The sequence below is a fragment of the Cygnus atratus genome, chromosome 15 (assembly GCF_013377495.2).
Source record: "Cygnus atratus isolate AKBS03 ecotype Queensland, Australia chromosome 15, CAtr_DNAZoo_HiC_assembly, whole genome shotgun sequence".
Classification (NCBI taxonomy): domain Eukaryota; kingdom Metazoa; phylum Chordata; class Aves; order Anseriformes; family Anatidae; genus Cygnus; species Cygnus atratus.
The window spans coordinates 7,256,293-7,271,085 of NC_066376.1; the positions used below are offsets into that span (position 1 = coordinate 7,256,293).

The 14,793-nt window shown below is 35.5% G+C and overlaps 1 protein-coding gene across 1 annotated transcript in view; it reads right to left on the bottom strand.

The window, feature by feature from the left end:
* Positions 1-14,793, bottom strand: part of TRRAP (transformation/transcription domain associated protein) — a 92,875-nt gene that overhangs the window by 13,069 nt on the left and 65,013 nt on the right. Inside the window, exons 59-66 of the mRNA XM_035548873.2 lie at positions 13,564-13,759; positions 13,055-13,320; positions 12,236-12,336; positions 9,220-9,421; positions 8,184-8,348; positions 5,506-5,596; positions 4,231-4,430; positions 3,215-3,476 (exon numbers count right to left, since the gene is read on the bottom strand). Coding sequence (XP_035404766.1) covers positions 3,215-3,476; positions 4,231-4,430; positions 5,506-5,596; positions 8,184-8,348; positions 9,220-9,421; positions 12,236-12,336; positions 13,055-13,320; positions 13,564-13,759 — 1,483 coding nt within the window. The remainder of the gene's footprint in view (positions 1-3,214; positions 3,477-4,230; positions 4,431-5,505; positions 5,597-8,183; positions 8,349-9,219; positions 9,422-12,235; positions 12,337-13,054; positions 13,321-13,563; positions 13,760-14,793) is intronic.

The following is a 14,793-nucleotide window of genomic DNA, read 5'->3' on the forward strand; positions in this document are numbered from 1 at the left end:
CCCACACTTCAGAGAGAAAACAAGACTTCAAGAAGCTTCCTTCTGATTATAGAACTTCCGTTCATGGCAGAGAATTCATTATGCTGGGTGCCAGAACTGTCAAGAAAGTTATCTTGCCCTTTAAGGGTGTATTTTGGAATTCTCTCTTTGTGTTCAGCTTGAATGGAGAGAAAAGTGCAGAAAGAAGCAGAGATCCAAACTCAAAACTATCATCTGCCCTCAAAAGAACAACTGAGGCAGTTTCTCCCCTCCTTTCGCTGCTGAGTGTACTCTCAAAGGGTGCATTTTTCAGTATCTGTCTGTTCTTTGATGTCAAAGGTTTAGCTGAAAAGGGTGGAAGGAACAAAGAACAGATGCTCAAAGGACTAAGTATTTCAAGTTCCAGGAAAAAAAAAATCCAAAGTAAAATTTGGCTTTACAATATATAATGTTTGGATGGAAAAAAATGACCTATGAGAACTCCAGTGGTCCAGCTGGATGCAGACAAAATCTTCCAAGTCTAGGAAATGGTGAGAGAGTCCCTAATGACTCCCAACAGGAGTCAAGACGCAACCCAGATAGTAGTGGAAGAGGTTATGCAACCACACATAGTTGGAAGTGTCTATAAAACATAGCTGTTAGCTATATTTTCAGAGCTGTTATTTTGAAATAACCAAAGAAAGCAATTTACTCCTAGACAGCTTCTCAGCTTGGATACTTCTAAAATAGAGGGCAACCACCATAACGATTTGTCCATCATCTAAACACAACTGGTGTTACGAGTCAGAAACACAAACATGGAAGAGTCCTAGTGTGAAAAACAGACACGGCAGGCATGATTTCCTAATGGTTTCTCAATGTTAGAACAGCCTTTAGTTCAGTAGTGTAATTAGTCCTGTTCATTTAGTTATGCACTTTTCACTGTTATTGCAAAACTAATCAAAAACTTATTTTCATTTTCCTCATAATGAATTAACTATAAAAATGCATACGTATATTGATCAGTTTAGTTTCATCTGTTTCATCTCCCACACTTCACTTGTGATTTAAACAAATTAATTTAATAGATTAAAATAAAATCAAACCCAGCATTAAGCAAAATAGATTTCTACAGGATTAAAATATTTATGTTTAATTATACTTGAAAAATAAAACGTGAAATCTTCAAAAAAAAATACTGTAAGAAATTACTTATTATTTTACTGAAGCTTTCTAAGAAACACTTTGATGATGTTACATGATTTTTATGTTCAGGCCTACGTTCTTCATTGCTTTATAGTTTGTTCAATACAATTCTTCAAAAAAAAAAGCTGTGTTTTGGTAGCACACCTGGAAACTTTACACGTTATTTATATATGATAAAGACGAGCAAAACCAACATATAACCACATATAAAAAACTGAAAATCCTACACATTAAATTTTATTTTTTTTAAACTCAAAATGTAACTGAATTACAATTAAACATTTTTAAGGGTTTCTCTAGAAGTATTCTGAAATATTACTTTAGATTTTGCAGACTTGAGCCTACTGGCATATCCAGTTTTTGTTTTGAACTTCTGAAACCCCAGATCTCCCTAACACTCATATCTTGATGAAAATAAATTACGAGAAACTAGAACAGACCAAAAATAACTCCAAGCTGAACAAAAACTGAGAATACCAACAACATGTATAGCAATGAAAATGTGACTAGACTATTATTGCAATGTAGAGACATAGAAGCCATTATTAACAATGAAAAACAAGTCCAAACTTGCATTTAATGTATTTTGTTTCCCTGTAAGCTTCAGTCAATGACACACAAAATGTTCCTACTTCCAGTTCCCTTCCCAGTAGCCTTCATCCATTAAAAATTTAATCATATGGCTCAGGACTTTCATTATCTGCTGTCATGCAACTGTTGTGCCTCAAAAAGGACATCATGTAATGCATCATGCGAACAAGATATGTAGGTCATATCTAAAACTGAGTTACTTTCACAAGATTCCCATCAGTTCACTTATTTTCACAACATTATCAGTGAAATGCTTGAAAAAATACTGCAAGTCTACTTGTCAAACTCTGTAAATGCTCAGTAGCTACATGGACCTCAAATAATTTTTTGTTTAGGCAGCTTTATGTAACATAGAATTCTAAAAAGAATAACTCGTCAGTGCAAGACTCACATTTGCAGAGGAAATGATTTAATGCAGAAAGGGCGTGATTTTTAAATAACTATAAAAGCTAAGATCATGGAGTTTTAACTCATGCCAAAATCATCTAAGTCAGATTTAGAATAATACAAATAAAAGTGGATTCAGAAAAATACGAAAACAGGTCTTTATAGAAACTCTATCCTTTCAGTTATCAATAACTAATGACTTTGAATTCTGTTCAGAAAAAAATATTCATTTTTATCTAATTCTACCATTATATTTAAGGATAAACTAATGTATTTTAGACAGGAATTTATGCAAAACCCCAAACCCTGGTAATCCACAACACTGATGCCAATCACTGTCAAGTTCTGTCATATATAGCTGCATGGCCTTAACACTTTTCAATAAATATATCAAAACCACGCTCTACTGTGCACATGCTTTTCTTAGAATTTTAAATCAAGATCAAACATGTAACACCACTGATAAACAGAAACCAAATGAAGCAAAAAAGCTAATTCTCCAAAATGCCTTTTTTATTAGAGCTAATTAAATTTATTGATTCAATTTACCTACCAATTATGTGAATTTTTGTATTTTTTTTTCATAATCTAGTTATTCAAAACACTGTTTTGAGTAAGTCAGCTGTTTTGAAAGACTTCACACAATATTGTGAATTTGGAGTTCTGGAGTGAAATATCATTAAATTCTGGCATTCACCATAAAATAGACATCACTGTCCTCATCTAAAGCAGGTAGTTCTACTCAGATAACTTCTAATTGTAATATTTTTGCAATCTAGTTAATCTTTAAATACATACTTCACCACAGTTCTAGGTAATAAAAATGTAACAATAACCTCATTCCCAATGTTGTGGTCTGGCTTAATTTGTATCATCTTTATTGCTCCACAGATTGACAAACTATCCCACGTTATGTTGAATGACAGAAAGGTGCTGTTTTCTATATTCTATCTCAGGAAAATACTGTAATAATAATAATATTAAAAAAAAAAAAAAAGCAGAATGCTTTCACAGCTGAACTTTGTGAGGGAGATTTCCCTGGAGATTAAAAAAATAAAAAAAAAACCATTACCTGTTGTAAATTGTCCTTTTAGCTTCTGGAACACAGGATCTTGAGCTGTTGCCTGTGCTCTCCTAGCAAGTGACTCTGAGGCTGCACTGGAAAACATGGTGGACACGTTCGACACATTCTCAAGACCTACTCCAAAAGTGCTGACTAACTTCTTGACAAAGTTTAGTGTATGAGGAGTGATTTTGGCATCTGAAACAGCTCCACTTTTCTCAAAGGCAACAGAATAGCACTTTGCCAAGCCCTGCTGCAGTTGTCTAAGGACCTAAGGATTAAAAAAATAAATAAAGACAAAGTCAGGAAGATCAGGCCTTCTGATTTGACACCAAGTATATATTCCCTTACTGTGTTTTATATAATGAAGCTATTCTCTGAGAAGCATTTATTTAAAACTGTATTCTCAAATTGTATCAGAGGGTCAATCTGAATGACAGCACTGATTCTTACTAGCACTGCAAATGAGCAAACCGATCAGTCAAAACACTGCACCACAAAGCATTCCTTGCTCTTTCAAAAGCAGAAAAGTTTTGATTCGTATTTTGTGATATATTAGAAAATAATGTGGTATGAGGAAACACTTAAGTCTCTGCTAGGTAGACAGAACAGAACAGCCTACAGCACTTTGAAAGGCAATTAACAGAAGTGGAGTAGCATGTCCACCTGCTCTCTAATTCAAACTTGGACAATAATCACCACCTGTCACAGACCACCGGATCAAGAAGAAAACTGGTATCTGTGAAACTTAGAATAAGAATATAAATTTTCAGTTAGTACAAGCAACAGCTTAAATTCTAAAGTTAGAAGCATTCATCAAATTGATAATTTGGGGAAATTTTTGTATTGCTTCCAGATACAACTAGCTCCTTAAAACTCCTATCAGAACAGTCAGGAATACATCAGTTTACTAATCAAAGAAAATAGCTATGTTTTACTGTTCAGAAATCATTCTAGAGAAATATTTTGCAGCTAAGTTTTCCTTAGATGATACATACATATGAAGCTATATAAAAGCCAAATACCTCTTCATGCCAATTCTCTCTGAACCAGACCATCTGATCTACAATGCCTTCCAGAGAAGACAACAGTGTTGGGTGTAATTCTCGCTGCATATGCATAATTCGACTGCATCGCCACATTGGTGCAGTGGCTCTGATTGGCCCGGGATCTGAGGCAGAGTGGGACTGATTTCCAACTGAACTTGGCTGTTGTTGGCCAGAATCTGTAAAGCGGAAAAGAAAAATCAAAACAGAAATTTAAAACTTGATAAGCTTTATACATGCCTGCATTAAATAAATTGTTTCAAGAATTTACTTCAGATTTACTTTAAGTATTAATCATGTATTACCTACTGAATATCAGAAAATGTGGTTTTTAGAAAGAAAACACTACTTACTCCAAGTGCTGTTCACTGGTACAGGCTTCTCAAAGTTACAGCAATGTAAATACTCTTCAAAATTGCACAGCCCTAGGTTTTACTCTAGCAACACAAGCTCTTGAAGTAACTGACATCATTTCAGATAGAATCAAATTATTTAAATAATGTTCATTTTGGCCCCCTTCCTTTTTTTTGGTGCAATCTCTCATACAACTGCAGGAATAAACATAGCTGATGCCAACACCACAGATATTGCTGTAGAGTGCTATCTTCTAGTAAAACTGATCTCTTGGGTTACAACTCCATTGCACAGTGATTAAGCACTGAGTTTTGGTTTATCAGATGATGACCCACTACTTTGAACAACATCAGCTTTCAGCAAACAGAAACCTCACTTAACCCACCAACAGAACAGCAGCTTGTGGCAGAACCGAGAGGAAAATATTTTATCAGCTATCACTAGATGTGTATGTGGTAATATCAAGATTTTGGAACAGAAACCTCTGTTGCTTGATACGAACACAGTGAAGTATTATAGTATGCGAGTACCTCCTCCTCCTCCAAAGAAGCACCCAAAGAGTTCTTTGGTATTTGAAATCCAAGAATTTTCTACTTGTTTAGCTGTTTTTAATGATAAAAATCCATTACAGAATGTGTGACTACGAACAGTTAATCAACATAATAATCTAGATAAAACTCTTCTTGGTGAGTATGTCATTCAAGACAGCTCAAGTCATCTATAGACTTCACTTTACAGAAATGAACATAAACAAAGTAGTTTACCAAGAATTTTTCCCTTGGCCTTTTGAAGTTGCTATGTTTCCTATAGAATCTGTGAAGACCCAGCAAATTTAGATGAAACTCAAAATAATGACTAAGTTACAAAGAAACCAAACAATTTTATGAGTATCAAGCTCACCACTTTTGTAGCGCTCTCTTTGTTCTATCTTCAAGGTCAAATAGAGGGTCCTGATAGGGAAGTAGACAGCCTGGGGATAGACTCTTCCCACCTATTTGGAGATGTATATATATACACGTTTCTCAGTTAAGGAAAATTAACTACACATCAGATCAACAGACACAGATTATCTTTGTAAATGAATGCAATTCAGTAAGAATCAGCTCCTTGTTTTAAATAACAGCTTACAGAAAACTAGAAAATTAAAGATCATTTCAGTAACAGAAAACCAAAGGGGATGAAATGGTGACTCCCTCCACACACTGTTACAACATTACCTAATTAGCACTTCCAGATCGTATTGCCTAATAAATCTGAAAACAGCATAATGCCAGAGTACCTGGGCCAGCTCAGAGATCTTACTCATGTACATAATGGAAGAAAAACAGACATAATGACAGCGGTTAGTCTTTAAATTAAGCCACAATTCCCAGCGAGCCCCACAGCAAGTGATAAGAAGGCCCATTAGAGAGTAACTTTACTGCACCTAATTGCAGCACTTAATGTTAGGGGATACCAATTTCACCAAAAAAAGATTTTAGCTTCCATGTTGGGGGGGGGGGGGGGGTGGTGGTGGTGAAGAGATACTAACATTCAGCATCCCCTTTAAAATTAATAAATCTCCATACCTAATAAGGGAAAGAAATTACATATCTAAGTACTACCCGCAATACAGCGCATCTTAAGACATTATTAGAGGCTTCTCCAGCCACAATCTCATTAAGTCATGGATTTTTCTTTCACCCAAATGGGTACAACAAGTGGTAGAAGTTTTGCAATGGCATTTAACTGTTCAGTAAAGTGTTATTTATGACAGATTACTAACCTGACATACATATGCCACATGCTGTCATTCAAGAATACTTTATTTACAATAACTGTAAAAGTTCAGAATCTAGCATTTCAGCAAACTTACAGTTTTTAATTAGTAACATGGAAATATTTTTTTATTTTATATTCCTTCTATGAACCCAAAGTTTAAAAGCAAGATAAACACAAATATCTGTGATATTTATGAACCTAAGCTCCACCTATAGTAGGACTTCTGAGTAGCCACTCATTTCTGAAATGTATGTACAGGATATGCAGAGGGATCTTGACAGACTAGAAGGCTGGACAATCAGCAACCGCATGAAGTTCAGTAAGAGCAAGTGACAGATTCTGCATCTGAGACAGGGCAACCCCAGCTGTATGCATAGACTGCAGGATGGAAGGCTGGAGAGCAGCCCCAAGGAAAGGGATCGGGGGGTTCTGGTTGACACCAAGTTAAAAATGAGCCAGCAGTGTGCCCTGGCAGCCAAAAGGGGCAACCGTACCCTGGGGTGCTTCAGGCACAGCATCGCTGGCTGATTTTTGGATGGTCTCTGTGTAGAGCCAGGAGTTAGACATGATGGTCCTTGTGGGCCTTTTCCAACTCAGGACATTCTATGATTCTATGGTTCTAAGATCTTACCAAAAAAAGTGTCTCTACAACTCCTTGAAATAAGTTTTATCTGCCTGCTGTCAGAACACAGCTAAGCACTAGTGTTAAAAGAAAATACCAAGCCATGTGTGTCAGAAATCTTGCCTTAAGAACTTTGCTTTCTTAAGCTATTTGGGTGTATGGCTTCTTCAAAGTTTCACCTTAATTTTATGGAGACGGAGGGAGAAACACATGCATACACATGCACACTACAGTTATGTACGCAGGCCTCAATGCACAAGGCAATTGCAAGAGCTTCCTAGGTCCAGCTGTATGTTAATAGGACCTCACAACTGTTTTACCTTAACCTGAATGAACAAACATCAAAAGTATTTCCAGGTTCTGTGAACACTAAAACAGAGCTTAAGCTAGTCCATGAACAGTTAACATCTCTGAGAACAGGATGTTTGAACCCTGTTCACACTAAGCAATACCAAAACAGCATCTAGAAATGCGTCAATGGAAAGATGTCACATATTATCCCTGAGTCTAAAGACATGCTGTAAATCAATTTTATGCTGAGATACAGGTACATGTTCTGTTCTTCTGATTCTGCTTCAGAACAGATGGTAGTAGGCAGTAAAATCGTAAAATCCTGAAGCAAGATCAAAGCTCATTTGTCATTTCAGAGGTACAAATCCAGGAAGTCAGATTCCTCACCTGACTCCCTAAACCTTATCCTTATTTTTCTAATCACTTGACATACTAAATTTTAAATGAAAATTTACAGAGCCCCTGTAGAGATTTCTGACTGTGACAGAGCCTTGACTTTTCAATCAAGTCTAATAAAAAAAACAAAGCACTAAAATGTCTGCCCTTTAGTCACTAGAGCCAACAATTCTTCAGCCCTACTCCTGTGTTAAGACCATTTAACTATACATTCCCCTAGATGTGTACTGTAGTGTTCACAAAAGTGTAATACAGAATGCAGAGGGAAAGCTAAAATGTGTTACGCACATATGGCATATACTTTCATAAGGTTTAGTCTCATTAAGTAACCCTCTTTGAACTTAAAAATACTCTGCGTATAAAGAGTAATTCGCATTTATTAAATAATCAACAGTTGCAAACAACACTATTTTTAAAGCTTTCTTTTTTTTAAAAAATTCTTATACATCTCATCTTGAAAATAAAGATTACAGACAATAAAGAATTAGTGTTCATCTTCTGTACCTACCTGACTAATGAGGTTCAGAAGAAGTTTGCCCTCTGAGCCAACCAAGCATGTCAACAGCTGTGGAATCCAGGCCAACCACTGAATGGGTGGGACACCAATACAGTACTTGTCCACTGCATCTGCTAGTGTGTTCTTATCATCATCAAAACTCAGCAGCCAAAGAACCTAAAAGAGTTTCAAGAGCCATCTCAGGGCTTAAATAAGTTTAAGACATGTCAATTGGATTGTGCAGAAAACAAACAGATACTTATTAATATGACACTGGAGTCCTTTTAAGTGTCAAGGCCTACTCAGATGCAAGAACTTCGATTCATTATAACTGGTCAAGGCCTTTTTTTCCTCCAGAAATGAGATTAATAGTATGTAAAAAATAAATGCAAGTATATTTACAGGGAAGGATGGGTTGGGGGACAGGGAACTGAAACATGTTTACAGAACCTGTAAGTACACTATTCAGGTAAGTTAATTTTGATGCAAGAACTTGAATATTCCATTGTGTTTTGTTTTTTTTTCTTAAGTTATTTTAACTGACGAACCCTAAAGATACTTTTTCTACAACCATATTTAAATAAAACTATATTAAGCACTGACTGTACATCTTAAGCACTCACAAATAACTAAAGTTATATTTGTGGACTCGACGACAAACACTTAGCAGGAGGGCACAAATGTAGTAATTGTGTTTGGTTAATGAACTAAAAAGAAAAAAGCAGTACAAGAAATTTCAGAAAATGAAACTATTTTTGCAGAAGATTGCTTGTGAGAATAAACTAATTACAGCTGACACTGTAGCAGTAGTAATCCACAGTTCCCATCCCTGACAAAAAAAAAAAAAACAATTAATGAAGTAAAGAAAGCCATGATGACTTGCATGCAAGGACACTACAGAAACTGTATGCACAGTTTCAGCCTAAATTAAAGCTTTCAATCAGTAAATGAAATTCCTCTAATTACACAAACTTGGGCGTGTGAACATAATTCCAGCTTTTTCTGAAGAAGTGGTGCTCCAATTCTTTTTTAAACATCTCGATCTTACCTTTGCTAAGTATTTTCTTGATTTGCTCTCATTCTGATGACGACATGCATGCAGATAGCAAGTAATAGCAGACACGCCCAGATGAAGCTGACGTTCTTTCACAAAGATATTCTCCAGGTAGTCACCCCACATCGCCCATGCTTTCACTAAAACATCATGCATCTGCACAGCTGCAGAAAAAGCTTTGTTTGCTTCTTCAGACCTGCATTGTGACAAGAATGAATATGAGCTTTATACTAACAAAAAGTCACTGAATCACGTAAGATTCACACTTCTGACAGGGTATTCAATTACTTTAACACCCAATAATATTTTTCCACTAAGTTCTCTACTAAGGTCTTATGATTACTTTCTCTTAGCTTTCCTTAATTTCATGAGCTGTGAAAGTAAACAGTTCATAATGGAGCCAATTATGCAAATGCTTAAGATTCCCAAATACTCCCTGAAAATCTAAAAAACTTCAAGCGCACTGCACTTGCAACCCGAGCACTAGAGTAAGATTCCAGGAGAAAACAAAGAAAAAATGATAACACAAGAAGAGCAGAAGTAAATACACTAAAAATACTTCTCTACTGAGGGGAAAAAAAAAAGAGAAAGTAAAATTGTGAAGATATCATATTAGCTATTTTTTGGTGGAATACACCTTAAGTGTTCTCCCACCCAAGTCATTAAAACTTCACAATTGATGTAATCTGGCAAAAGTTATCTGGAAATCCTCACCCCCACTGCTAAAAAAAATCCATTTTTCAACATGAAAAGTGAAGAAATATGAAGGCTAATAGTACAGGTCTTGGATTCAGGAAAAAAAAAAAAAAGGATTATTGGTTTGATAATTGTGAAGTCTTCTCTAGGTTTCCTCGCATGCTCCCAGTTCAAGATTTGGCATGATTCATCCCAATATACATACAGTCCCTCAAAGCTATGTAATATTTCAGGCATAAGGCTAAAGGATGAGAAAACTCAAATACACATAACAGAAACAAAGAAACTTTTAAAGTATTCCAATATTCCTTATTAAAGGAAAGTGCTCCACATCTCACTTACAGAATAAGCATTACAAGAAACAATACAAAAGTAAAGTAATGCTTGTTTGTCTCACTTTTAAAAACTGTAAAGTTTTTTAAAAGATAAGTTTTCTATAAAAAAATATTAGCTTGTAGGGTTACAGTGATAAAACGTAGGATTACAGTGATAAATTAAGATGTATAGCTGTTGAGATGAAATAAGAAGTAACCGTCAACCAAAATACATATTTGTTTCTATGTTATACAATTTTTTTTTTCAGATGCTTTCTGCATCTTAGGTTGAAGTTTTGAAGCACAGTACCACAGAAGCAGCCTGATAAATGACTTTTTATCACTACTTCCCCTTTGTAAAAACAGGACTTTTCAGTAGATTTTCTTTTCTCCCTCTCTACTATCCATCATTCTTGACATCTGAGATGATTTTAAAAATGGTTTCTATCACCTTCCTCAGCAAATGGGCAGCACAGAAGAGATGCAACACCAGAGGTGACCTTTACCTTCCAGTTTAGTTGACACACAGGCGATCAGTAGCCACAAATTCTCAGGTTCAACACTTGGCCATTCTTCCTAACTGTAACCTTCCTAACATCTTAACCCCGTGTGGTGCTTGAAAATGCCTGTATGTTTGTTTATTTGCAAGATTAAGAAATTGTAAGTAAATCAGAATCATGTTTTAAACAGACTCCAATCTATCCTGAAGAAATGTATAAATACATTTTTATATGTCTTTTACTCTAACTGCATAAATTTACTAAAATAAAATTTAAAAAATGGGGTCCAGGGAGAGGGAGATTTTCTTCTCTTTACACCTCAACTGAAACTAAGCTCGTTTATGGCCATAAGGAAGCCCATTGCACTTTCCATTAAAGTAATTACATTCTGCCTATTTAAAATTATCTCTTGCATCCACAGAAGATATTCATCATTTCCAGACTTAAATTGCTACATGTGGTTGCAGTGTACAACTTTAAAACTGATGGATTTCATTTTGTAAGTGTCCACAATGTAGCGGTAAAGGAATTATTCCACCTAATACTTAACATCTAGCAATACTGCCATGAAATACTATACATGCAAAAAGCTGCTAAAATCTGAAGGTTGTTTTTTCTGTAACCACTCAATAAAATTTGACTGCTGAAATGCCTGTTTACTAAATCAGAGAGAGATCTTCCTAAAAGTAGCAAGGTGCCTGTCAGCATAAAGCAAAAATACTAGAAAGCTGGTAGTTTGAAAGCAAGACCTAGACCTGGGTGTTTAATTGCTGTAATGCAAGCTGTCTCCAACACATACCACACTCATTTTTTCAATTCAATTATTTGAATTGCAGTTTTTGTTGCATTTCCATATTGCACGATACAGCAGATTTTTCTACAGACTCTGAACTATGCCATCACACATTTTCCTATCCCTTGATCAGTTGCAGCTGCTAATAGGACACATACAATGAGCATTGAAATAGAAATGAAGAGAAACAAAGACATACGCTAGCTTTGTTCAGGTAGCCTCTAAGCTTGTAGACTGAGTAAGATTTTTTCCTTGGTTTTATATGCGGCACTTACTTCGAGAATGTAATTAAAGTAACCTCCTTTTGTCAACTACACTAATACATCGGTTTGTTAGATTAAGACATCAGTTAGACATCAGTTTGTCTACCTAAGTAGTGACAGAAACAGGCAAAAAGTATCTTACACTGCAAAGCTTTGGCCAGAAGTCTTCTCCCTGTCTCTTCCTTTTGCACATCTCTAAAAAAAACCTGATGTAATGTCTGCTTTCACTAAATTTTTCCTACAATACTCAGAAATATTACCCATCATTGCATCTTCAAACCGAAAAGGAACTTTCACATACTTTTACTTTCTTATACAGCTGTGCCAAATTTTAGGCTGGTATAAACATATGGAACAACTTTCCTGCTCAAATACTGTGTTGAAATACTTCAGCTGCATTTCACTCGGATATGTGTTAATGCCTGTTCCAGCCAATATACTTACTTGTTTATCTGTGCCAAGAACATTCCCTTCAATGCATAGAACTCAGCAGTCATCTCCTTGGTGAAGTACTTCAGATTAGTTGATTCAATAACTTCAAGACCCTGTTAAATGAGTCCTTAGTGAAAAAAACTTTCTAAAACTGAACTTTTCATTAAAATGAAAATACCGTTAAAAAAAAAGTCAAAACATCCTCTTGAAATTTCAATAGAAGACAAATGAAAAATAAATACTACGAATTTTCAGTATTTTTAGTTTAAAAAAAATCTAGACTAACAACAATTCTAAGTTCTCAATGTTCTATGCAAAACTGTTAGATACTATGGACAACATTCAGGCGATGGGTTACCACTGCCACCTTGAAGTTTGCTGACCTTATAATCATATGTCAGGGTTTTCTGCCTACAATCATGTTTTTTCTCCTTCCCTTCCAACTCATCTTCACTTCATATGCCAGCACCCTTCACTCATGAATAAGTCGCTCAAAAACTTTGATTTAGTACTTCAGTCAGTGGTGCAACTGTGCTGTCCTTTTGCAATTCATGTATTTTACAAAATAGACAAATGGAAAGGACTTTGAAGATTTCAAACTACGTACTTCCACTTTAGTTTTTATTTGGTTAATTTTTAAAATTCTCACAGTATTCAGTTCAAAAAGGACAATAACTGCCTTTGACTAACAATGTTACTGAACACTAGACATGATAAAACATGACCAACAAAATTCTGGCGCTGTTCTGTACACAGGCAGTTTATTTAAATCAATACATCTGACGGCCCTTATAATCCTCAGTAACAACTTCAGAGATAAAGCTACCATACCTGCATACATTCATTTTTGCCCATAACTCCAGCCAGCTGAAGGTAACATTTAACTTGCTGGCGAATCTTCTGAAAGCAGTCCACAATGGGTACAGTTGGAATTGTATGAATGCGACTCAGTATGTCCAGAGCTACGTTGACCAGCCCTTGTTTTCGAGCTATCTTTCCATACTGGATAATTGCTGATGCAGAAGCATGAACTCCCAACATAGCATTATTGGAACTAGGATCATGCTGAGAACTATTCTCGTATGCAGTTACAATGGCTAGAGACAAAACATGAAACTTTTGTCAGTATAAATGAAACCATACATATAGCAAAATCTTACACAATACATACGAAATTATGACTTAATGGAACATTTAAATGGAAACTGGATAAAATCAACCTTGTTAAAATCAAGAAAATTATTGCATATTTAAATAAAAAGAATAGAAATAACTTATTTCAAACAATGTGTTGTCTGGAAAATTACATGATGAATGCATGCTGGACCAGGCAGTTTTACCCTGGTAATGATGCTGTCTCCACATGAAAATGCTGCTCCAGTGGGATAAATCATCTGACACAATAGGTAACCTGTTCCTCCAAGTCTTTACAACAGTCTTCATATCATGTAAGCTGTTGTTCCTTCCTAGATTAGTTGGTTGCAATCCTGCATTTATTTGGGCTGCTTCTTGAAGTTCAATTATTTGCTGTGCTGCCTAGAAAACATTACACAACATAAATTATCCTAAAGGACAGTACAATACGTGAGACAATAGAAAAAGATCCTTCTGATGAGTCCACTTTTAAATCATCAAGTAAAGATAAAACTATGCCATTTGGGGTCATTATTTGCACAAATGACCATTAATCATTCTAATCATTAGGAAAAAAAATAAACAAATCATAATGCAAGTTTCACTCAACAATTCGGTTACTGAACAGAAATGTTATATTCAGCCACTGAGTCACCAGTACAGAATTTATACCAATGGGTGTCTATATCTAACAACCAAATTATTTTATAAAGTATATGAATGTGACATAAAGTACCTTCCGACACGCTTGCAAAAGGTCATTGCATTAACTTCAGGCTCCCCTCCTCTGAAGTTCATTTCAGGAACACCTCATTCTGACAAAACCTAAACATCCTGGTTGCAAACAGACACCGCCAACCTATGGTTAATGTGTTCTTTCTATAATGCTATGAGTTTGCTTCCAAGGTTTCAGTTGGGGAAGCAGTGACATGTCTTTCCTTAATGCTAGGCTAGTAAGATCAAAATTCCCTCATTCTTTCTTTAATTTAGAAAGCAAATGCTTTCACAAAATGGTAGTGGTCAAAAGAAAATAATCAAAACAAAACTTTTAACAGAACCTACTAGCATAAATTCCCTAATCATGATCTCACCTCTTAATAGAATCTTGAATGTGCAGCAACACTGTGCATTCCTGAAACTATTAAGACAATCTCCAAAACAACTTAACTGTGATAAATCACTTAGGTCAAGAATGCTTTTTTTTCCCACAAACATCTACTACCCTCAAATTAATGAAAGGAGCAAACAGGAGGTGGCAGTAGCCTCAAACCTACTAAAGGCAGCAGACATTTTGTTAAACTTCAACAAGTTGAAGAAGAGGCCTGCAAACATTAAAAGAATTTAATTACCTGTAGTACAATAAAACCAATGTAGTATTCTCTAAGCTACCTCCCTAGCAGATAACAGTTGTATTCACTGTTAATCAACAAAATGAG